General features: G+C 32.1%; 1 protein-coding gene across 2 annotated transcripts; it reads right to left on the reverse strand.

The window, feature by feature from the left end:
- Window positions 1-1,943: 1,943 nt before the first annotated feature.
- LOC117121993 (B-cell lymphoma/leukemia 11A-like) lies at window positions 1,944-14,987 on the reverse strand. 2 transcript variants are annotated; one of them, XM_033267470.1, is made up of 3 exons: window positions 14,545-14,987; window positions 10,521-10,859; window positions 1,944-7,009 (listed from the first exon to the last, which is right to left on the reverse strand). In XM_033267470.1, the coding sequence occupies exons 1-3, from the start codon at window positions 14,591-14,593 to the stop codon at window positions 4,911-4,913; spliced, it is 2,487 nt and encodes an 828-aa protein (XP_033123361.1). In that variant the 5' UTR covers window positions 14,594-14,987; the 3' UTR covers window positions 1,944-4,910. The 2 variants fall into 2 exon arrangements, with proteins under 2 accessions (XP_033123361.1, XP_033123352.1); XM_033267461.1 differs by lacking the exon at window positions 14,545-14,987 and adding an exon at window positions 12,770-12,867.
- Window positions 14,988-26,952: the final 11,965 nt, after the last annotated feature.

The following is a 26,952-nucleotide window of genomic DNA, read 5'->3' on the forward strand; positions in this document are numbered from 1 at the left end:
GATTAATAATAGCATCGACAGACGCTTCGAGCCATATTCATCGATTGAACGAGTTCTTTACAAAGGTGATACTTTCTTGAATTAATACAACAGTTAGGAGCCCTGTCCCATAATCCATTCTGTTCTAATGCGGTGATGAAGTGCAAAACACCAAGTAAATGAAAGCATACATTGAAGGCTATTAAATCGAAGACAAACATTAAAGAATTTATGAGATCCATCTAAAAACGAATTCATCGTGACAATCCACGCCAGTGCATCTACCTCCTTAAGACCCCTCCCATAAAAAAAATCTAACAATACACAATCAGTGGTATGAAATATATTAATGGATTGATTACCTATAAAATAATTATGAATGAATAGATTCGTCAAAAATCAGTAAAATATTATTTTATAGCCTAAAACTTTTCCAAGATTTACAAATTAACAATCCAAACGGCATCTTTTTACCATGTTTCAGTCGCCTAAGATTTCATGGGCAGGCCTATTTGGAATTTCTAAAGGAAACACTTAGTGTCTTTAATTCACTAACAACTTTTTTTTGTTTTGTTTTCAAAGTTCATATGTTGCTTTTAATATTCAAAGAGTTCAATTAAATGTATGGAAATATTGCGGCAAACATACGGGCGTATCTGTTAAAATTAAGTTAATGGGGAAATGCATAACACACAAGCCATGCTGCTGAACGAATAATACGCAATCGGTTTTAATGGTTTGTATGACTGGTGTTTCTATCTCGGACTGATTATGAAATGCAAAATTTAGGTCTTGTAATTTCTAACAGGTTTGCGAATGTGGTAACTACGATAAAACAGTGACCTGGCAATTGGGTCAAAATAGAACAAATTTAGGCTAGAGAAATTGCATAATAACGGCGAACGGATCGCGAAAGTTTTATAATAGGCAGGTTTCGGCTGGCGAGGCGCACTGTTCAAAAGATGCTTTGCCCCCAGGCTAAAATATCATTTCACAAAGGAGGAATTGATCGGCAAGGTCAAACAGCGTCTAGACCTTTTTAACTATTCGGCAAATGAAATGCCAATAACGTTGAAATTTTTTCAGACATTATTTAAAGAACAAATGAACATATGCATATTAAGAGTGAACGAACTTGCATTTTATAAGCTTTGTGAACAAGTCCAGCATCGTGGCACAAAGACGCACTGCATTTTAGTGTTTCGTCCGAGTTAAAAAAAAAAATAAATAAAAAAAAATAAGCATCAAGTTTAATTATGAGACGCAACAGGACTGTTGGAGTTCGTGGCATACGCAGCCAGCAAGCTTGGTTGTAAAATGCAAATTCGAACTGCTGGTACTTCCCAGTCCAGTCATTATACTTGAATATTCATTTGCATTTTCACAAATCCCAGGGAAAAATAGCCCCTGATAATAGTTCGTTCACTCGGTGCCGACTCCAGACATAGCTTTGAATAATAAATCTTTCGAATTAGGTTAAGTAAGCCTTTGGTTAATATCACTAGAATATAATGCTGCAATTATGATAACATTAAAACGGAACGAGTATGAATCAAACGGTTGTGCTCTTTTCGTCGGACTGATATTATTGCAGGGGGAAATAAAAGGTCATCATATCAAGACGATCTATAAATTAATCGACGGGACAATATATCCAAATTATAAATTTACACAAATTGTCATGAAATGAAGCTTGGAGAATAATCTATTAACAGTCCATTCTGCAGTGTAGTTACTATTATGTTGCCTGAAAGGTTTTAATATTTGGAGGGAAACTGCCAACATACCGAAGTATATCTTTAAAAATAACAATTAACCGTTTGTTTAAAATTGCGAAATTAAAACAATTTTAGAGTACATAGGACCTACTGAAGAACAGTCGTGGAAGGCAAAGCATGTAAAACAATAAATACTGTGCTGAAATGGTTGAGCTATGATATTTTAAGGAAGATAAGAACAATGGGTCCTTGGTACTAATAATATTTGCAAAAAAGTAACAGATATCAAATGGCTGGTCATTAAAAAGCATTATAATTGTTTTAAGAATAAATATAAATTAAATTGTTTATCTCATTAACCATAATATAATACTTGGATAGAGTAAGGGTTTATACAAATTCAAAAAAAAAAAAAAAAAAAAGAAAAGTGAAATTAGCTGACTTGGAATTTTGAGGTGAACATTTTTTTAAATGTCTTGCTTTCACAGTGGTTAAACATCTTGAAGGAACATTAATGAACACATAAAATGAACGAAATTTGCACTTTCTTCCAGAGTCAACCTGCATAATAAACTTCGCAAATGCAGGCATATACAGTATACAAAAAAAAATAATGATACAGTATATAAAAAAATAATGAACCATAGTTAATTTTAGTTTTGACAAAAAATTTGATTTGTAGATTTAAATAAGTAATCAAAGACACTGAATCAGAGTCGAGCACCTGATGATTGAGGCTGTGTCCTCATGAAACAGTCTGTAGTGCAAAATAAAATGTTGAGTTTGTAACCTAGTGTCTTTGATTAATTATTTATATTGCTCTACGTGTGTATTCAGCACTTTCGTCTTCATGATCTGGTTGAAACTAACCACGCAGATTTGTAGATTTATAAATTTATAGATTCGTAAATGTGTAGATTCTTAATATCTACTTTATAAATATTGCAAATAATTTATTTATTCTGTATAAAATGGATATCTTCCGCCAATAAGTTCACTTTAAAAAAAATACTTTACAATTTTTAGTGGGGGTGGGAAAGAAACACCTGTTGCTGTGTAATATGGGTATCTAACAAACAGAATAAAGTCCATACGAACATTTTGACGACTAATCAACCTTCAACTTATGCCTATATACGATCTCACACACGATTTGAAAAATATGTAACCATAGGTTTTCAAGACAATCTAATGGATCTAATAAATCCTGTTGAGGATAAAATACAGTGTTTGATTGATGCTTCATTCTCCATCTCTATAAAATGTTTTAAAAAATGGGTTATGAAAAATGGTTGTTCCTAATTCATATTTTAGGATGTCATATAACACCTTTAAATATCCCTAATGGAGGGGCTACTCCATAACAAATTCATTATTATTTAATATATATGAGGAAGAATTGGAATACTGCATATTAATAACAAAACCCATTGTACAATTACTCTGCCTTGGGCCATTTATATCAGGATATCAAGGAGGGTTAGTTGTTCTAATTCACCATCATTCATGCACAAAATGACCTTAGGTTTTTAGTTAAAAATACTTATTTCTTTTTAAAAGTAAAGTTACTTAGTTTAGAAGAGAACAATCAGGAGTTTACTACCGACACTATTTGATTCATAATGGTGCTCCCCCGCTTTCTGTGACTAAGCTGTTATTGAGTACAGAGAGAAGGGTATACAGTTTAGTATTTGGTTCTGAGCAACCACCCAGCTTTTAAAAAATATATATATTTTTAAATTTACTAAGGATTAGTCTTATAAAAACCTTACCAATAACATCTATCAATCTCAGTCCATGTACTATCACGTTTATATACGACAAATACATGTAATTTGCCATCATGGTCATATATAGGTGTAATAATATTACTAATATTATATTATTAATATTATATGACATCATCATACCAATGTATATTATGACATCAGCATGCCCATGTATGTTATGACATCATTTTGCCCATATAATGTGTTATGATGTCATCATGCCTGTATATGGACAAATCACACATATTTGCTCATAAATCTTGATTGTGTGAGCAGGGATTAAGCCAAGCATTCAAACAAATTATGGATTTGCATAATACAAATAAATATTAATAACAGTTATTCCTATTACTTACTATTAACTACAAATAGATGACTCTATAATGCTTAGTTTTATCCCCAGATTTTTTTCTCTAAATGTCTATCTCTAAAATATTTAGTATAGAAACCATCACATATTGGTCCGAAAAAAATGAATCTTCTCCTTATCTGGAGAATAGAACCAAATGTCTGTATAAAATTGTTTTCTTAAAATTTTAAATACTTACATGATGCCGACAATAAAATAATGCAATAACTCCCTTTTCCCCTATAAAATATTACCAATTTTGGTATTCAAACTTTTCACCATATATCATAAAAAAATTAATGCAAAATTATCACCTATTTTTAAAACATGTTAGCAAAATGAATTTTGATATCTAAGAATTGATGTTTATTTCTGTTTAAAAAACCATGACTTTCAGAAATTTACTAATATTATACTTCTTTTGTTCAGTGGAAACAATCAATTGTTTCAAGAATTGTTTTTTAAAACATTATGTTTGAGCAAATACTTGAAGCTCAGGCTAATCCTGGTTATATTGCACAACACTATGTCTTGTTTGTACAACAAGGTTTGGCCAGCACAACAACAAGCAACGAACTCAAAGTTGACATACATACAGTATGCACATATAAATGCTATAGCAAAAAACTCTTTTTCTCTCTATTTTGTCGGTGTGTCGTTAAAAAGAAAGTTAAAATCTTGCTCTTGATAATAATTTCATACAAAACCACCTTAATTATAATAATATTAATAATATTTTTTTCAGAAAGGCAAAAATGTATAATATGCAATCTATATTAAATTTTCTAAAACAGCCATATTATAGAAGACAATCGGTCCGTAAACTGAACCAGTAATCTGCAAATATCTGTTATTATAAATGAAAACGGCAGTAGGTGAGTATATGTGTTAGACAGGAGGTATGTTACAAGGGGGTTAGGTAACAGTTGGAAAAAAAAATAACCCCAAATTTTCTAATTAGTATATTAGAATCTAATGCTGAGATTGTCATTTGCAGCTTCGAGTTTAAACATTAAATTTCCAATGAAAATTAACAAGAATGAGCTCAAATATTTACCTACAAACAAGACAATATTTTAAGGAGTCTACCATTATTCAGTTGTGACCTAGAACTGGTTCAGGTCTTGGTATTGTACCTTTAATTGCTCCCCAGTGCCATTTTTTCATGTGCTTCTCTAACGTGCTATATACAGAGAAAGGCATTGAACATACTTCACATTTAAACACTTCTTTCGCACCTTGACCGTGCGTCTTCATGTGCCGTGTCAACTTACTACTTTGCGCACAAGCGTAGTTACATAACTGACATTTGTACGGTTTCTCACCAGTATGGCTCCGGCGATGCACTGTCAAATTGCTGCAGTTCTTAAAGATCTTGCCACAGTACTCGCATTTGTCGCTTCTGCGTTCCCCGGCCGGCCTCGGTGGTCTTGCGGGCGGCACAAGGCTTATCGCCGGTCGAGAAGAAGTTGTAGACATGATCGACTCCGCCGAGACTGTTGGTGGAAAGGGTGTTCCCCTGTACCTGCCATTCATGTTCCCAATATCAATTGGTGAAGTGTGACACGCGATAACTTCTCTCACATGATCCAACGGCCACATTGGAGGTGGTTCCTTTTTTATATTTTTGTTAAATTCCATTATACTAGGGGGCTCTCCTACACTTCCCCTACCATCTTTTATTCTGGGAGAAATTGAAATTCTGGAAAAACTAGGATGGTCCGGAGATGGTCTGTCACTTGGACTTAATCTCCTTGATGGTCCGGGATCCTGCGGAGACTTTTCAGTGGGATAGCTTGCCTTAGGCCACTCCGGTTGGCTTGCTGGTCGTTGTGGCAGTTCTGGTTTTTCAGAAATTGTTCTTTCTCTCATAGCTTGTTCAAACGCTTCATTGTAAGTTGGAATATCGCTAAGACCTGTTTGAGCCATAACATCGCTCAGAAGAGAGATACTTTCGCATTGTTTAATTCCAACTTGATTAACTGGGGTGTTACTTCTTGATTCAGTTTCTGTTTTTGTCTCGCTTTTTTCATTTTTGCTCTCAAGATCATTTTCTTTCTTAATTTCTTTATCAATTCCCTCAGTGCCACCATTTTCCTCCTCTGGTACACCATCCTCCACAAGTTCTTCTTCTTCCTCCTCTTCCTCTTCCTCCTCCTCCTCCTCCTCTTCTTCCTCTGAGTTATTTGGAGAGGTTTTATCGGTTATGAATTTCAGTGCTGAATTGATGGTGCCATTGTTATCTGATTGAGATGAAGAAATTGATAATTCTTCATCTGTCGGGCTTGTTACTTCATTGTCCTGATGGCCAGGGCCATCAAACGGTTGACGTAAGCGCAATTTGTGAGTGTTCATATGCCGTTTGAGTTTGCTTGCCTGACTACAGGCGTGGTCACACAGCTTGCATTTGAAAGGTTTTTCACCAGTATGCGATCGACGGTGTACTATCAGATTACTTTGGAATTTGAAGCACTTCCCACAGAATTCGCAGATTTTGTCCTTCGGTTGTACTGGAGAAGTCTTCAACAAAGAGTAAGGAAATACTGAAGGGTGAACGGGCCGTCTCTTAATTTGTGTTTCGGGTTGCGTTTCTGGTGGCCTTTTTGCCACTACATTTCTTAGTCTTTGAGAGAAATAATCTGGGCTACGGTCAATTGGTATTACTGGTTGACTTGGTGTTTGTTTGTACGAAAGGCCTATTTCTTCAAAGGCAGATCCTAAAGGACATTCATAGTGCAAATTCCAATCCTTTGGAGTCATTGGAGGAGGACCATATAGATGGTCTGGTCCACCACTTCTGATCTGGTATCGCTCCAATAGTGCCGGGTGATGATGATGATACATTGATCGGCTTCTAGCATCAATGTGTTGCAGCCTTGGAGGACTCCCATTCCCATGTGAAGGGGGTTTTATAGCCGGTGTTGGATAAAGAGGTGGGTCTGGGTAAGGCTTGATTGGAGTTGGGCGGGTGGGAGATCCAGTCATCACAGAGGTCGCTGGCAAAGAGACATCAGCCAGTATTGTGTCAACGGATTGAACAGAATGTGGAGATTGGCTATCATTCTCCATTTGTTCTGCCTGTTCTTGATAGATCTTCATGCCATGCTGATTCTGTGCATGGATTAGCAGACTCCAGGCACTGCTGAACTCCTGTTTGCAAGTTGAGCAGATGTGGATTACAGGTTCATCATCTCCTGTACAAAAGACAAAAGCATTAAAAGAAGGTAAGTAACAGGTCTGTGTAGTTGTGTTTAGTTGAGTGTTAGATTTTACTTAAGAGAATGTGTAAGGGTTGCGTGTAGTGGTGTGTTCAGAGAAATATGTAGATACAGAATTATGTAGGGGTTGTGGTGTTTAAAAGTGAGCTAATATGTTTTCTTTGATTTGTTTAGTAGATTAATAAATTGGAATGATGAAAAATGGTTGGGAATGTTGTGGGAGAGACTTAACGATGCCATGATCTAGCAGTTGTGAAAAATACTATAAGATTCCATATCTTCTGTGAAATAGGTTTACGATCCAATGACTGGCATATGTGTTGCGGAAATTTAGATGGCGCCAGATATAAAAAAGCGCTCAGTCAAAGCAACCAATGGGAAATTTATGATGTCACTTCAACTTCATGTTGCACCTGCGAGGGGGTCAACACAACACTCCCTCGTGAAATTGAACTCCAATTATTTGCAGAAAGCAAGTGGCTAACTGCTATGTAGAGGTAACAACAATATAGAAATACATGTGACGGCAACAGGGAATATGTTATTGGGGCAATAAGGATGTCATGTCGGTGAAAGACTCAGATCAACTGTGGTGGACTTTTCACATCATTTCCAAGCATAAAAGTGAAACACATTTTTAAAAACAGAAAAATATTTTTTAAATGGGGAAAGAGATCACAGCACCAACTTATCAAGACAACATGTAGATAGACTAAATAATACTGACATTTAGTAAATCTATGTGAATTGCAGACATAGGAACAAAATCTGATTTATTACACTGACCTCTGACCTATGATCTCAATCGTCTTATTACTGCAGGAGTTTATGTGATATGATCATTAAAACATTGAAAAAATTTTAGTGCGTGATTGAAATTTAAAATAATAATAATTGTTGGTTATACTTATTTTTTTTATTAGGGAATAAATTTCAGTTTACTGTGAAATACTTTCATATTTTCTTGTGTAATTACAGAGTATTTCCATTCTTTAAGAATGTTTATTTTTCGAGAAGAAAAAGAAATGTAAGGTTAACAAGATAAGAGATTTGAATGTAACCAGATGTTGTGCACTTTGTAATTCAATTGTGGTAGCCCCTTGATATATGCATTCTTTTCAGTGTCGCGACAACCGAAACATCGTAACCCTGCTTTGAAATGGAACCATTTTCATGACATTTTGTGCAATTGAATAAATTGTTAAGCATAAATCTTAATAGAGTCTGAGGAGATTTTCAAGGATGTTTCATGTATAATTGGAAACAGGCTCAATCCTAACATTACTCAATTTTGACAAATTCTAAAACTGTTTACTTCACTTGCGCATTCTGGTTGACAACCGAAGCTCTGCGATTCAAACAAAACGGGAAATAAGGATATAGAACGACGGGTCTTTTTAAACCTATCACTTTGCCACAGAAACACAGGGCTGTCAATCGTTATTAGCCAAGGACCAAAAAAAAACCAGGCCATGGCGTGAACTCCACGGCAGAATTCAAAGGGCGTTTTAGAGGATCCAACGAGATACATGGGTATTTAAAGCACACACCCAGCGGTGACACCCTGTTGTGTTTTTCAATGCTACTTTACAAATGCTGTAGAAGCTTCATGTCTTAACACTTTTCCAGGAGTGTGAATACAATTAAGTGTTTTATCACAAGGAATAATCTGAAAAATTTCTATCAAGGACTTGTTTTGTTCCGGGAATACGCAAGTGGCAAAGGCTTCAAGGTGACGCCCATTGAGTCCACTGATGAAACGCCATGTTTATTATAATTTTCCATCCGGCCCGCATTCTCAATTCCCATTTGACTACTGCATAATATGTCATCGAGCCGTTTGCATTTACCATGCAGCGCAAGTCAAAGTTCAACGTTTTGTGAGTGAATTTAAATTAAAAAGTTTGACAGGTCAAAGGTACTTTTTATTGTCATTTAGACCAGTATATAATTCATGTGATTTAGAAATACATGGAAACGTACCCAAACAGAAATTTGATTTGAAGAAATCGTAAACCGCCATAAAAAGAGCACAAATAAATTTAGTAAAGTATCAATCCGATTTAGTGACAGAGATCTTAAATTAGGCAAGGCCATAGAACTCAAAGGATGGTATGGCACAGGTCTTATAGAACAACTTGACAATGAAATGAAAAATGTCATCAAGGTTGCATTTTATTAAGATCATAAAGATGTACTATCCCGGAAAATGACAAAAATCATTTTAAAAAAATAGTATAGTACAGTAGTAAAAAAGTATTTTTATACTGGAGGATAAAACTAATAAAACCACTTCCAGTGAATGTAAGTATTTCTATAATTTTTTTCCCTGTAAAATTATGGGTAAACATTTTTTTAAATACAATAATTCCAACATTTCTACAGAATTTTTTATGTTACTTTAAATTAGCAAGTTAATTTCAAAAACGATATTTATGATATTTTTTGGTATTTTTCATGGGACAATACATCTTCAATATTAGGCTGATTTTAATTCTTTATAAATGCACAATATTATCAAATGAAATTGTTCTGGCTAATACATATTTAATGTACTGTATAATCTTAATGTAAAACACAATTGTCAATAAATTGTAAATAACAAATGTTTTTTCCAAATTGTTTATGTACTGTCATTTTGATGTTAAATGGCAAAGTTTTTTTTTATACAAGTAATAATAATTTAATTTTGATGTAATTGTATTTTCCTCTTAGATTTTATATTTTTACATTTATATGTCTAACATGTAGTCTAATTTTTTTTTTATCCATTTCAGTGTTTTTTGTACTCTTTTGTATGTTATATTTATACATTTAAAACTATTGTAAATACCATCACAATTCAGAATTGCTGTCATATGATGTAATGTATTTGGAATTGTTTATCTATGTATATTTATTCCAATTAGAAATCTCATATACTTGTAAAATCAAAATTAAGTATTTAAATTGATTCTTTTTCTATATTTAAAGTATTAGCTTTTAATTGAAAATGTACTTAGAGAAAATATTGTATCACAGACTCTTATTTTCTTTGCATAGACTCTTAAAATGTATGGTAATAAATTTATAGCTTTTTATATTAAAATATCTGTAAGTCAGTGAAAACTATTTTTTCTCATTAGTATAAAACCAGACTCAAGGAGGATAAAAATGTTTGATATTTTGAACAACAGGGAGAAAAACGTGGAAAAAGGGTGGTTGCACAATTTATCCCCCAGTTTTTAAATATTCAAAAATATGTATCTCATTTACCGTTCCTGTTTTTTTTTTTGTCAAACAAACTTTATGTGACTTAGAAAAATGAGTTCTACAAACATTTAAAAAAAATGTTTTCCTCCGAAGCATGTCATTTTAACTAAATTCTTTTGAATTTTACATATTTTCCTTGATAAATTTCTTCTTTTCCAAGTAGAGTTACAATACTACTTAATTACAAGATTAATATCATAATAGTCTTTAAATATATAAAAACAACACAAAATACCTTTTTTATTCTGTTCGGAATGATCCTCATTAGATTTGACCACCGGTGTTGAATTGCTGATTGGCGAATCCCATGAGGAGCTCCCCCTCTCTTGCCTCCTCATGTTAGTTATGATTTTCGTTTTTTGTGCCCTCCGCACCAATGCTTTCCCACCCACGTCATTGTGTGGCTCTTTATGATTATTTTCGATATTATTTCTTTGTGGACATTTTCGTTTATGATCAATGAACTTCACGATATCGCTCAGCTCGAAATCTTGTTGGCAGATACCGCATGTTATTAGGTCGCTTTTGGGAGCTTCGTCCCCTTCCAACGGCTCTTCTAAAGTTTCGTTTTCTTCTGAGAAAAAAATTAAAACACGGAATGTTTTATTATAACCTTTAATTGATGTGTCTTATTTTTTTTTTTTTTAGTTTTTTTTCTGCAATGTACTTTTACACCTACTGTAATTTCCTTTAGGGCAAAATAAAGAAATCTTAATCAGAAGAAAGTATAAAAAGCAATTTACATTTTACATTCAAAATAACAACCACACAATAATTTTTTTCTCATTCCATTTGATTCCTTTTTATCTTGAAAAGGGCATAAGTATGGCCTTTGTATTGTACGCTATATTCTAATATCTATTATAAATATTATAATTATTATCAATTCACCAGGCATCACAAGTGGTTAATGATATACATACAGTAATACACATCTGTAGAAACTTACAAAACCATCATGTACAATTCATCTGCCTGGTTTGTCAAGCAATTACAATATTGGAATTTAATAGATTCATTTACATTAATTTATATAATATCTGGAGCAATTATGTGAATATAATATGAACAGCTGAACATACTATATGTTGATATTTTTTAACATCAAAATACACATTTTTAACAAAAAGAAACTACACTCTTTGGTAACACATTCAAGGTTTTATAAGGAGGTTCTATTTTGGAATAACCACTTTCATTACAGTTAAGCTAAGTAGGTTGATGATTATGAGTCTTGCTGTACGATCCCATGGTCTTGTATTTAAACTCTGCAAACACCTAGACTTCTCTCATGACCTATAAGCAACTTCACTCCCGATTCCTCATATTGAGACCGAGTTTCTTGTTGTTGTACAAAAATTAAATACAAAAATAATAAATAACCTTTATACAAATTGTAAAAAAAAAGGTTAAGTTTACCAATAGAGATATTTAGTGGAATTACTATCCATTAAAATACAATGGTTTAAAAAATACAAAAATAACATATTTATAGCCATTGTGTGAACAATACATACTGTTTTGTAAGATCTCTACAATCCACACTGAACTAAAAAATAAACTTTTGAAATGTTGCAACTATAAAAAAATGAAATATACTAAAATATCGTCCTTATCATCTACCAAAGTGTTTTAATTTCTAGTTTATTAATTTCTTACTTAATATTTATATTGTAAAAGAGATAGTTAAGAAAAGCTTATAGCTTATTTATAATTGCACCTTGAACACTGTTAATAAAAACTTTTTAAAAATTGCAACTATAAAAAAATGAAACATACTGAAATATCGCCCATAATATCTATTTATCATCTACTACAGTAAGTGTTTCAATTTGATTTCTAATTTATTAATTTCTTACTTAATATTAATATTGTAAAAGAGGTAGTTAAGGGAAGCTTATAGCTTAACAATTATACCTTGAACACTGTTAAATAAGTTTAAAAATTGCAACTATAAAAAAAATGAAACATACTAAAATAGTCTATAATTTCTATTTGGTTATCATCTACCAAGTGTTTCAGTTTGATTTCTAGTTTCAATTTCTTACTTAATATTTATATTAAAAAAGAGGTAGTTAAAAAAAAGGTTATAGCAAATGTACCTTGAACATTGTTATTTGTGGCCAAATATCAAATAGGCCTATATTTATATAAATTTTTCTGCCAAAGAGATAATAAATAAGTAAAAATCAATAAAGGAATTTACTGAGACAGGTTTTACATTTCAAAGTTTATAAATTGTTTACAGACTATACATAAAATTTGTCTATTCTAAAGGTTACAGTTGGCGTGCGCCCTCACTAATCATCACGGAAGTGCTGCGTAAACAAATAGACATTCTAGTACAGTAACTAGATATACACTATAAATTTGGATGCTTTTGCTTTTGTCTTTTATAATATTCATGAGAGAGAAACGGTAATCCATTGTACCGGGTTAATTTCATACAGTACATAAATTATAAAACAAATAAATACACTGTACCCATTCTATCATACCAACAGATTATGAATCGTTTAATTCTGGACTCAAGCATCTATTGAATAGCTGCATGAACTAAAGCCAGTGTACATGGGACAAAACATGCATGTACTGTATCGACGTGTAACTCCAATTGTTCGTGTTTATCATAAGGTTCATTATAACCAACCAGTAAATTTTTACTCAATTATTCAACAATCAATCGATTTTACACAGACGACGGTATAATGATTATCCCAACATTCACCTCTGCTGAGCCGTACAACAAAAAAATGAAATCAACAAGGCCAATGAAAAGACCTATTGGGCACTCCTAAAAAGACAGGGTTCACGGATGGATTAACATGAACCGGTGGACAATGGACGACGCTACATTATGTGTAAGAGCAGGTACACAATTGGACTGCTCTATTAAGGAAATGTAAATAAAGTCTGCAGAAAATCCTTGACCTAAATGACATCAGTACAGTAGTATGTGCTTATCCTGATTTCGGAGCAATGCTCTATTATACTATTCACCGATCTCTTCCGTTATTGTGCTCTGGACCTTCATCATATTCTGGACAAACAACCTATTATACAAAATCACATATTTTTCTAGAAAGTGCTTGTCAACCTGTGAATTCAATATTAATTATTAACTTTTTGTAACATTAAACTGTAGGCCTACATTTTCAGGGATGGGAAAAGCATGTTTTTACCATCTATTTATTAGGCCACCTTTCAACTTCTACAATATCATGTTCATTCATAGTGGATTAACATAATGCCCTTAAACTCATTATGAGACTTAAGGAGTGCAATAGTTTTTCTAGGGGAAGGGGACCAAGGGGAAAAATCCTGGTCAGGATTCGAACCCTATACACTGAAACTGTAAGGCAACCAACTCAAACATGGTAACAACTCCACTATAAGTGTGACTGAAATTTTGAAATCAATTTTTACAAAGAAAAGTTGAATATACAAACAGTCAATAAGGAGGATTTAAAATTCACAAAGGAAAACTGTAGATTGAAGATTGCAGAGAAATAACAATAAACTAAAAATAAAGTTACAATGTACGGTGCAACATTGAGAAAGGATGAGTTTTCTGACCCATATTTTGAAGGGTGACTATTGAGACCAAGGTCAAGAAGGGTCACCAATTAGACCATTATCGTGAAGGGTCAAAATTAGGACAAGATCATCAGGATCACCATCCAGACCATAATGGTCACTGGTGAGACCAAGTTTGAAGGGTCAACCTTGAGAAAAGAACATGAAATGTCACTTCTGAGAACCTATAATCATCTTCAAGTCCAAGAATAAGAATGGTCACTCTCTAGACCAAGATCATGAAGGGTCAACATTGAGACCAAGAACATGAATGGTCACTAATATGACCAACAACATAATCAGATTTTGAAGTTCTCCACCTAAACCTAGATTATAATTTAACAGAGTTAATAAAGTATAAACACACAGTATAAATAAGATTTAAAAACATGTGATAATTTTAAATCCACCAGTTTGTTTTTTAAATTATATTGTTATAGTACAAACCACCTTAATACCATATATAAAAATCAGAGGTGGAAATTCCCACCCTGCTTTATGAGGTAATAACACCACATTTGGGAAGACATTTGTTAACTCTTTCATCAATGATTAACAGGTTGAAAATGCAAAAAATATTAAGTCACTGTGAGAAAACATCAAACAGTCCATGAAAATGTACAGGAAAACCGTCCCGAGAGATTTTGTTTACTGGGTTACAGTAAAGATGTTGGCTTGCCTACCTGTTACCATATACTTGTGCACCTGCCTATACTGCAATAGGAACACCATGCTGAAAGGTTAAAATGGATACAGTACACGCTCATAACTCGAATGAACCGATATCAGTCCCGGCCACCTGCACATATCACCTATTTTCAAAAACACGCCATTAAAATCCCTTGCAACACTGTTGGCTTAGCAATACATAAATTTAAATACGACAGACTTTTCTCCCGGCACGGTTATACAATATACACAGGTTTTCGGAATTATGCTAATAGTTTACTGGTGTTTCAAAGTAAGTGATTAAACCATAAGCAGATTTTTAAATAGCGCAGTTCATCTCCACCACTAAATGTCTACTTAAATCTATAGCTGCATTCGGAGACATTAATTGACTTTGTGTTAATACCTAGCAAATCTGAGATCGTAAAGAATAATAATTGTACATAAAATATGGTTGGGGCTTGATTCGTGGATTGGAAATGATGAGGTGGTAAAATGGTGATTGTGGGATACCAAGCTAATAAAGATAAAACAGTGACATTCTAAAGTAACAGGATAAATCACAAATAATTCAACTGGTTGGGAATATGGTTGTGTGTTTTATGCATGATATTCATATTTAGAAAAAAATGGGTGTGGCCTGAGGCCCAGAAATATCATGGTGAGAAAATGCATAATTAGAAGTGGCAGAGAAAGGCGATTGCCAGGGCTCTGTTGGATGTCCATAGCTTGCAGTAGAATTTATCTGAAATCACAGATGTCAAATAACACACCACTGTCCAGACACCAGTAAAAACTACCATAACCTGAAGCGTTCCAAGTAAATAATTACACAATTATAAATTCCTGCAGTTTTGGGCATATTTATCAGTAAAAGAACAAAAAACCAACCATGAAGATTTAATTGTAGAATATTTTAATACAAGAAGCCTGACTGTGTATAATATAAACGATAGGAAAAAAAACCTGTCACGGCCCTTATACTATAAATTGGCTCGGGAGAACTGGCTTATTACGCACACCGTAAACAGGCAAAGGTCAAGTCCGGACTCAGACAACACGTCAAATCGTTTGTAATCGAATCTGTCCAACTGATACTCAGAATAATACGAGCCTCCACTGAACGATTCAAGTGAGGCCAAAACGTACAGCGGGGGGAACATTCTGTGACATACATGTCACTGGGATAGCCTTTAATGGATGTTTGTTGTCCTAGATACATAATGGATTACATTAGATAGTAAGAACATGCTGAGATGACCCAGACATACCTGTCCAACTCTAATCACTTCAAACTGACAAGTAGGCCGACTTACATTTATACGAAAGATTTGAATTCAATCGGTGTGAACAAAAATATATGAAAAAAAAATTGTCTACGTGGTATGCTTGGGTAAATTAGATTAGTATAAAAGACACTGATATGTTACAGAGCTGAATTAAATGTCCGCTTTTTACATTCAATTGTGCGAATCATTATTGGTAACATAAGGTTATGGTTCATTCTAAAAAATACCAGAATACAAATCTTAATGTAAAACCTTTGTTTGAAAGTACTTTCAACTGGTATTTGTTAAGAGTGGGGAAGAGGACATTTACGCCGCAATAACTCAGAATTAACAGTGCTGCAGAGAAATAATCAACCACCTTAATCAACCAACCTTCAGAATTTCTGATATTTCAGTTCAAATTGAAAGCCCATGTGTGACATCGGAATGTCAAATGTGACAATGAACTTGCCGTAATATATCCATTTGTGTGCTACTCCAAACTGCCCAGCAACAAATTAAAACTAATTCTGTCTGCTCCTCTAAATCCACAGTTCCATAAAGTACATTCACAACTTTTAATTACAGTCCTCAGGACATTATAAATGAGTCTCCGATTACAGGGCATGTATACAGTTTGGCCTAGAGTTTCTATCCTACTTTATATGTGCTTTAACTAAAATGATTACATTTTTTTTCTCATCTGCAGTAACTCAAATTATTATTTTTTTCTATTGATCTTCTATATATCCAATGTATAAATTATATTTTTCATTTGTATTTAGTATTGTGTTTATGCAACTCTCTGATAAATCTAGTAATTGCTATCAAGAATTAAGAAAGTTAAAATAGAGGGGAGAAATAGTATCTTACTGTAAATGTATGTGACTATTATTATTATTATTATTATTATTATTATTAAATGTTACTAAAACCTACCTTAAGGGGAACTAAGACAATGGAAAATTTAGAGAACAATTTAAAAAAAAAACGACGTTAAGGGGAAAATAACACAAAAGATATTCCCCTTAAATCTGAGTTATTATTATTTTTTATTATTTATTATTATTATTATTATTATTATTATTACTTTCATCATCATCTGTGAAGTGCTATATCATTAATACCAATGTTTTAAAATTCTTTGTTTTTGATGGGCCAAAGGCCAAAAGAATTAATAAAGGCAGGGTTATTTACCTTGCACCGAAGAAGAATATTGCAAAGATGGGAAAAATGATGAATCACTGTAACAGCGAAAATCAACCGATAGTTGTGTTAACACATCCAATAACCTTACAATATTCATTTTCTTTAATTTTTTCTATCGTTCATAATTATATGCATTCAGGATAGCCGCTGAAAACAACACGTAGCTTAAAACGTGAGCGAAATGAAATTTTTGAATCAAATTGAATGTTTTGTGTTAAATATTTTACCCTCACAACAACAATTCTTCATAGCCTTGGATTTATTCTACTATCGTAGATTTCATTTATCAAATTTTGACAATCAACATTTTGTTTAAATTTTCTAGTAGATCATCAACTGGATATAAATGGCTAAAGGAAAGGGAGATGTCGTTATTAGGATGCGTATCTTGTATCGGGAAGTGCTTCATTAATACCGTTAATCCAATAAGTTGATAATCAATGCAACGGCAAGTCTATGATTGTACACTAGTCACTGATGAGATATCTGGTATATGTACAATTGTTGAATAAAATTACAAGTGATGGGAATGGTTCATTTCATTCAGCAATTTATTAATTGTTTATGTGAAACAATATTAAAATTATAGTAACTATGGCAATAATGATTAATTTGATTCTTTTTTTCAAACTCCAAATATAAAGTAAGAAAGTACAAAAATAGTAAAAGTTACAAAAAAGTAAAAGTACAATATTATTGTACTTTCATTCCAATTGAATTTTTTTTTAAATATTCAGTGGCAATAATGTTTATTATGTTTCTCAGTATAATGTTTATTGTTTTTGTTTGGTTTTTTTTATTTTTTTGAGATGTGTAAAATACTGTTAAAATTTTTTAAATTTTTTATAATGTTCATGCATCTGGTAAATGCAAACAGACATTTTTTTTTTTAATAAAAATATTTTTCTGAATTTTCTTGCCTTGAATATTTCTGGAAAAAGACTGAAATTTTGGATGTGATTTTATGTACTTTTATGTACACAATTTTGACGCAAAAGATAATGTTTAAAAAAAATGGCTTCTATGTATCTGAAAATAAAAGAAAACATTCTATTTTAATAATTATCTTTGTAATATTTATACAATTGTTTCTCCGAGAGAAATACATTAAATTTAACCATGTTGTACACATTCATCTTTATTTATCACTAAATTACTTAGATCACATGATAATTTTGTAATTATGTTTAACTGCCTACCCTCACAGTCACAACAAAGAAGCCGAAAGTTCAGACATTAATTTAAAGGAGAGAATAATAATGATAGCAAGGAATAAACAGAACAGAGAAAAGGTCGACGAAGGGTCAAAAAGCTTGAGAAATCATTTTTGTTAACACAGACACACACTATGATTTCATTGCTCCTGGGCAGGTAAAAAAAAAATATTTTTCTCATTAGAATTTGTAAATATTTAAATGAATAAATACCCTATGATTACTTTCATAATAATTTTAAAAAAAAGATAATGGATTCATCGACAGATTTAAGCATGTACTTAAAAAGTACCACATCTATAAATTCACATTTTACATCAGGCCATGCACATGGTGTAAAAAAGTTAATGGTAGATAATCAAAGAGTTCCAACATTATTCTTACATGTATGTCCTGTTGTGTGATGGTTATACAGCTAAGGTGCTTAACATCCTTCCCTACGTTCCTGGTTTCGAATCCTCTAAACTAACTTCTATACAATTTACATTATTTTAAAGATACTTACTGGTATTATAACAAATTTATATATTTTCACTTTTATTATGAAAATGTCAAACCTTACTAATTTTTTTTTACTTATGTATAATTTATATTTACTGGTACCATTAGGTATTTACTGTATACAATGGGTCATATTTTCCTAACACCATTTTCATAGTTAAAAAATAATGTCCATAAAAAATATTGAAAGCTCTAAAAAGCTTCTTTTAAAAAAAATTAAATAGATCATGTATCAGCTTCCAATTGGAGGCAAACAAAGAATTTGAATTTGAAGGATTGGCAAAGAAAATATAATATTTTTACCTTCAATCCTTCAAGTTAATAAATTACATAAATTAACTGTTGGAAAATAGTGACATGTTTTCTAGAGGTACTATTTGTCTAATCAATGCTTTATAAGTCAACCCATTTTTTCTTCCTTACATCGAACATGTATGTATGCATACATTTAAGCATTCAAAGTTCAGCCATGGCCCACTAAATTATTGCCCTTGCGTTTAGCTGGGCCTAGCCACTTATGATTTCTGGAAATTAAGTTTGCCAAACTGGATGTATGGTTATATTACGTGTAGTAGTACTGTATATAGCATGGAGGTATTCATACCATCTTGGTTGCCTAGAAATCTTAGGAGACTTCAGAAACGCCGGAGACTTTACAAATGCAGAAGTGAAATGAAATGTATACTAAGGCAATAATAGAAGAGTAGTGGGCAATAATGCAGTGAAGTGGGCAACATTAAAAAATTATTGCCTGCTCAGGATAGCAAAATATCACTGAAAGTATAGATGATGTCATGGCGTTTGACTCATGATAAAGTGTATAAAATTAATGCTTTGAAACCAGGCACAAAAAGCTGGTGGCCTCATTAATGTTTTTGAAATTAAAAAACAAGAATATTCATTACAAATAATGTGCTGCAAAGTTCAGATATGAATAAAAATACATAATCTGAATTAACCTCAGAGGATTCCGTGTACGCCTGCTGGACTTTCCGCCTCTGATCGCATTTACAGCTTGCACTATTGGCGTCAGGCAATACAATTCACCGAGATCTATTTATGCTGATGTCAAGCTCTCATTCTGCTCGCTCTATAAAACATTGTGGATAATCTCAGTTTGATTTGCTTTTAAAAAGGTAGAAAATTTGAAAATCGTTCAAGTGTGACCAGAGATCAATTTCAAATTATTAGCAGTATAAAGAATATCAGCGTAAGTGCAAAGCAGAGAGACAGATAATCTCGGTTCAAAGTAGCACTGTACGTTGGGATGCTCTTTAAACACCTTTGCCATTCCTCGTCTGATGGCCGAATTATTATTTTTTTTATGTTTGACATAAAACTGTTGGTGCCAATTAATGAATTAAATTCAGTCATTAGTCTATGTAGGTTATAACAAACTAGATTAATATATTAGTAAGGACTGAAAAATTAAATGTGATTACACTTTTATCTAGAATATTACTAGCAGACTTCTGATATTAAATGTTTATATGGTTATTCATATTATTGGTTTTAATCCTAGATATCCCCTTTCTGTCATTTTTAAACATAATTATGTATACACCAAACTCTTCTGATTATGATTAATGTTTGCTCCTAGATACTTCTGTTAGTATAACATTAATTTTATAGTTCAGTCCAACTTCTGCTGCTCTTTATATTATGTAGACAGTTATATTGTATCTATTGTTATCATAATATATTAGTACTGTAATTTATTATATAGTTTTATAGCGTATAGTATGAATCGATCAATTTTTAGCACTTTTAAATGCTGCTATATTGTATTTTCTGTTTGGGAATGTAACATTAGTTCAGCTTTGATAATACTTAGCAGTCCTGATAAACCTTGGGTTGTCGGATACTACTGTATTTATAAAACTTATGCATAGTCCTGAAAATAAATAAATTAACGTGAATATATAATGCCTGTTCTCTTATCTTAATTCCTTTGCATATCTTGCATTAAATTAAGTTCAAATCAAGTAAGCGGTTCACATACAATGGCTTGCATTTTTTTTTACATAACTTATTAGAATCTTTAAAAACAATATTGTAATTTTTATGTTGAATTAATAATATCTTATTGAAAACAAAGGATGAAGAAGTAATTTATATGTTAAACATGATATTCAACTGTTTGCTTTGGTACCTAATTGGAAAATGTTACTTGTGCAATAGAGATGATTGGCAATGTCTAATTTAAATTTGTAGGTTTCAAGTGTTGAGTAGAACTAAAAGTTTTACCCTTCAATTTCAAAAATAATAAAATAATTCAATATCAGAATTGATTCTGCCTACCTACAGTAAGGACTAAACAACAAGCCATCACATAAGCCAAACCGCAAAATTAATTGCTGCTATCAAACTTTGCAGGTAGCCGCACATAATATGCATATCAATGTGTCCAGGTGGGTGGATTGACGATGCAAAAGATACAAGTTTTGGAATTGATCATCATTGAAAATGTGTTAATTTGCTCAAAAGACCACTTTAAGATCTAAAAATAGTTTTCTAAGGTAGCAGAACGTACTCAGGGCATTTATAAAGGTTACACATAAGTCAGATTAAGGAGATCTGTTATAATTTACTGCTATTAATATTTGGTATAAATATATGATTCAAAAAGCTCTCCAAATATTAAGATAAACGTATAATTATCCATGAAGATGACCAACTCAAAAATCAAAATATTAAGTCACAATACGATGGCAGGTCCTACTTAAAACATGAAGTCTATCTTATATTAACACTGTACCAATTTAAGTGACTTTAATATCCCATGTTATGCAATATAATATTTTGTCAACAGCTTTTGACACATTTAAAAAAATGTCTGATTTGTAACTAATTATAATTTATACAAATCTAATTTTTCCCAAAAAAGGTCAAGAGTAATTGACATTGAAAATCTATTTCAGAGAGCTGATATATTTGTTGAGGAAGTCCTCCATCATATTCAATGATTACATCAACAAATCATCTAATTTATAAAATCGGGGTAATTTGATTTATCAACCGTAACATTCACATTTTCTTCTCACAGTCAAGGCTACGATGACTCATCCGGTAACGGATTCATAATTCAGTAGCCCAACATAATTTGGCGAGTGGTTGCCCAACATAATCTGACAAGTGATTGCCCAATGTAATTTATTTTCTTCTTCCATCAATGGACCAACTTCAATTCCGAAAACCTCTGTCCATCTAACTTGAAAGGATTTTTGCAACTAGTGCACAAAAGCTTGGATGTGCGGCTTTTCCTTTGAATTTATTTATTTATTTGTTTTGTTTATTTTACGTTATTTTATTAATTATTATTTATTTTTAAATATAATTTTCTGCATTATATTCTTCCATAACCCTGGATTGTTCCCTTCTAGGTACTATCCCTACAGGTCAAAGGGAACCTGGAACTTATCATTAAGGGAAGTGACAGTGTTTGTCCCATTTAAATGGTTGCCCAATATACTTTCGAAACACCTAAATAGCGCCTGTACGTAACTGTATGTCCCATATGTTGTTTATGTCTTGTCGTTTATATCTCTTTTAATTTAATTTATATTTATGCAGATTTAATTTAATTTACACACCATGAACTTAATTCATTGCTGACTAATATAAATTTTAGTGCAGTTCATTAAACTGAACATGGTAATCTGTCTTCTTCCTCCACTGATGCAACATTCATTTGGGTATGGTAATGAATGTATAAATAGTTTCATTACTAAATACCTAATAATTAGTTGTCCAAAATATTTTTACAATTATCAGTCCAAAATAATTTAACAACTGGTTGCGAAACATGTTAACACTTTCCCAATATAATTTACCAATTGGCTACCCATACCAATTATTAACTGTCCTAAAACATATCAAGCAAATGCACAACAATACAACAGATGGCTGTCCAATATAATTGCAGTGTTGTTTGTTAAAACATAATTTAACTTGTAGAGTTGACTTTAAATTATTTAAAAAAATAATACTACCTTTGCTTTGATAAGTAATAATTAATATTTTATTTATTTAATTTGTAGTAAATTAAGTTATTATTATCAATTGGTTGCATCAGAATTATTAACTGTCCTATAAACATATCAAGCATGCAAAACAATGCAACAGAAGGCAGTTTAACTCCAGAGTTGTTTGTAAAACATACTTTAACTTGTAGAGTTGACTCTAAATTATCTAAAAAATTATACTCCCTTTGCTTTGCTGAGTAATAATTAATATTTTATGTATTTAATTTGTGGTAAAACAAGTTATTATTCGCTTTTAATTTTAAATTAAAATGAGAAAATATCTCCGACTCCAATTAGACTCATAAAGAATACCACTATTTTTTGCATATAGCCTTAGGTTGTACAATTTAAGTATCAAGAAGTCTGTAAAATCTGTGGAGACTGAATTGTTCGATCTGTTTCATTGGAAGTCGCTGACATATTTGATCCATTTTTAATGGGCGTTTAATTGAATGTTTGATGGGTTTTTCAGATTTTTTAAGACAGCGTATTTAAGCACAATTTATCCTTAGGATATTAAATTGATAGTGTTAAAATATCTTTCTGAAAAAAATGTGTCTCTTCTAATAATACTAAACACAATAAATTAAAGTTAAAAATCATATTTTATATTAATATATATTTATTTATACAGTACAGTACTTAATAGTTATGTATTTTTTATATTGGAATTTCTTTACATCATATACAATCATATATAATTATACTATTTATTTTACTTAGTGTATTTGCTTATTTATAATATTTTTAAAATTTTATATTGATTTTCTCGGAGGCTCCACAGGGTCTTGAAATAGCCTCTAGGAGTGAAGCTATCCATAAAGCTTTTTCGATAAAGCAAATAAATGTTTGTATATAAAAACAGATTTCATTAAAAATAAAAGCATGAGAATAGTTCTTCTAGTATAGTGACCTCTCTTAGAATACTGACTTTGGGGCAGGGTATAATAGGACATGACGGCATAATTAGTAGGCACAGGCTGGGGAATGAGTTGATGTTGGGTGCAACTTTTTTTTCCTCAGTAAGCCTTATTTAGGAGGGCGCCCGCAATGCCATGTGGCTACGCTACAACATAAACATAAACATATTCGTACATCGTCCTTGGCCAGGTTTAGCCAAACACATTGCTTTCACAGATTTGTTTTATTACTTCTTAGATTCTAGCTGAGGAGGGAGTAGAAAAATTTAAAAAAAAAGAAAAAAAAAGTGGTTTAATTAACAATTAGGAAGCAAAATATTCATTAGGTTTTTAATGACTTTATGGAAGATGATAGTGATTAGTAGTTTAAGACACGTTAATTAATGAGAATATTATGCAAATGAAACAAAGGTGAAACTTTGAATCGTTAATTCAGTCATAATATTACCAATATAAAAAGTGTCACTCAAGGAAAGGTAAAAGACATTGTTAAATAAGCTTCCGAAAATCATGAACCACTTTAATGATGGTATGTACAGCCCTCAATGGTCTCGTTTTTGGCATCACTTTCGAGTAATTACTTCGCTAGCATTCAACATGAATTCTTCAGAACTTTGATCATCATGTGCTTTGGCAGTTCAACATATCGTTCAAATCGTTCCCGTGGCCATTTGCTTTTTATGAGCAGCGTGTTAAATAAACTTTGTAGGAATCACTATTACTAGAAAATGTTAAAAAAATATCTGAGTGAGCTTAAGAGATTCTTAAATCGCAATGTCGACGACAGTTACCCATCACACGTTGATGATAATTCTCTCCGAATGAGGTTTTCTCTTGTTCCAGGGTATTTAAGCATCAACATGGTTTTGAATATCCCTGGGTGACAGAGAACAATACAATGCATTGCATGTTAAAATCTGAGAATTGACAATGGTTGAAGTGCAGTAGTAGCCAAGAACAGATTAGTCATTCTGTATCATCCATTATCAAAATCTTTGTTTCACAATGGACAGTGGTTTACCTATAAGGTGTTCTCCAATGCTAACTGTAAATAAGCTAACTTTAACTATTAACTACAATAAAATTATAACATTTTCCCAGTGGAAAAATGGCAACAACCGCAAACTGCTATCAAACATGGTATCTCAAAATACTACAATCAATGGTATAAAGATATCGCTATTGAGTACTATATGGCTTTCAATAAAACGTTGCAGTATTTTCTAAATTTAAGAGTATCTATTTACAAAACTATATAAAAATTTCTACAAATTTTTCACCACTGAAAAAATGGTACACAATATGTAATGTTTTAACTCAAAAGTATAAGGAAGTTTATTCCAAATAAGCTCTTGATAGTCTGTGTATTTAAAAACAATGTATCAAGAATATTTATGTACCAAAAAACTGATGTAAACTATTGATTCTATAGAGATAATAAGGATTAGCAAACACCTTGAATTTGAGAACTCAACCAGAGAAAATAAATCACTGTTACAATGTACTTTTACAAGGTCAGTAGCCCTTAATCCACAATGTGGTCGGCTTCCATAATTGTTGGCCTAAATAATGACCCCTTTACGTCGGCTTTACTCCTTTGTCTACGATCGCTATTTGATACTTTCCAATCCACCATCCGCAAAATAATTTACCCCACGACTTCTTTGTACACAGAATTTATAAGTGAATTCAAAAGTTAGCTTTTAGAAAATACGGCCAGATGGCGGGGAGGCAACTGTAACAGTGATGGACACAAATCATCCTTTTTTTTTTTGTGACGGCTGGCCTTCGCCAGGCTACATAAAATATTATCCTAAACTCTAGGCTTTCCCCCGATTCTCCCCTTACCAGTTAAAATCCGATAACCCTAATCTCCAATATCCTAAACGTAAAGCTAGGTTTTGAATGTGCTTGTCATAAATCATAACTGGAGTGCTTTGCTATCTCCATTTAGCTGTTACATTACCCTTTCCTAACAAGTCAGCAACATTTAGCTTCTTTTTTACTGGTCACCACCCATCGGTAGCCCCAAGGGTAGTGCCGCGTTTACCTAGACACAGTGCCGTGTCAGTAGTGCTAATTTTGGCTTTTGTAAAGGTGACACCACCAACGAGTTGGATCATATTCCCTTTTGGTAACCACCATTACATTACTACTTATGTTTACCCACCGGGTACCAATACCAAAATTGAAAGTAAAAAAAAATTCTTAGTTTTGCCACACCAGTCACTGATATTTCCTAGACAAGGTTGGGTGTGCCTAATACTGCACTCCAGACATGTATTGGCCTAAAATGTAAATTACTAACTTACTATCCATGGACAGCTTTGTAAGTGGCATCAGTTAATAGTTCAGTTCTAGCTTTGATTGGATTATACTTATTGAATAGACCGCACACAAAGGATGGCACATCCTAACTATAACTCAATTATAATAAACAAATCACACCTTAAAGAAATAGACTTTTCTTATCAGTGTCTAAATTGTCCTGAGTAATTAAAGTTAATGATGCTTACAATCTTTACTGATTACAGCAAATTAATGACAACAAAATGATGATAAAGGTACAGTAACAGATTTCTTTTTCATTCATAGAAAACTTGTCTTTTCAAGAATAAAATTCATAAAATAAGAAATCCAATATCTTAAATTTGGATTTTTTAAAATGCACAATAAATATCTTTGGTTAATAATTCAATAATTAATGTAGTTTGTAGTAGATCTTTAGCAATGTTATTATGAGTATTGTTAGTTTAAATCTTAATTTTTTTTAAACAGAATTTGTTTCAAATAAAAATAGCTCAACCTTTAGCCGAACAATCAATCAATCAATCAGTCAATCAATCAAATTGTACATTTATTTGCTTTTATGTAATGTAATATGAATATAGGATATGCTTATAAAATATACAGATTTTGAATTTTGAAATATCTCTTATTATTATGCCAAATTAACCAAAATTAAGTTTAAAATATTCTATATAATACAACTCAATTGGAGAATTACAGTTTATGAAGAATAACTGAAACCCATAGGAGAATGCTGGTTTTATACTGAGCAGGTGTAAGTACAAAATATACAAATAATTTATGAAATACCTTACCCAAAAGACTTATTCTGTATAGCTGATATCATAAAACTAATATATAACTTGTGCAAAAACATATAACATTTGCACCTGTGTTAATTCATGAATATGATAGGGCATTCTTAAATAACATTATTATATAAATTATTATTTTTATTTATAAAAGTCAAAAGGATCAAAGATAAATTTATATATT

This window comes from Anneissia japonica, unplaced genomic scaffold (genome assembly GCF_011630105.1).
Source record: "Anneissia japonica isolate Jap-2015-1 unplaced genomic scaffold, ASM1163010v1 scaffold1208_len1460985_cov181, whole genome shotgun sequence".
In the NCBI taxonomy this organism is placed as follows: domain Eukaryota; kingdom Metazoa; phylum Echinodermata; class Crinoidea; order Comatulida; family Comatulidae; genus Anneissia; species Anneissia japonica.

What these genes read in the sequence shown, in the direction of transcription:
- LOC117121993 (XM_033267461.1), bottom strand. Translation starts at nt 12,821, where the DNA reads ATGCTTGAGTCCAGAATTAAACGATTCATAATCTGTTGGTATGATAGA. An exon ending in CTGTTGGTATGATAGAATGG is followed by an intron (nt 10,860 to 12,769) that starts GTACAGTGTATT and finishes TTTTTTTCTCAG; the next exon opens with AAGAAAACGAAACTTTAGAA. An exon ending in TTCCGAACAGAATAAAAAAG is followed by an intron (nt 7,010 to 10,520) that starts GTATTTTGTGTT and finishes TCTTTTGTACAG; the next exon opens with GAGATGATGAACCTGTAATC.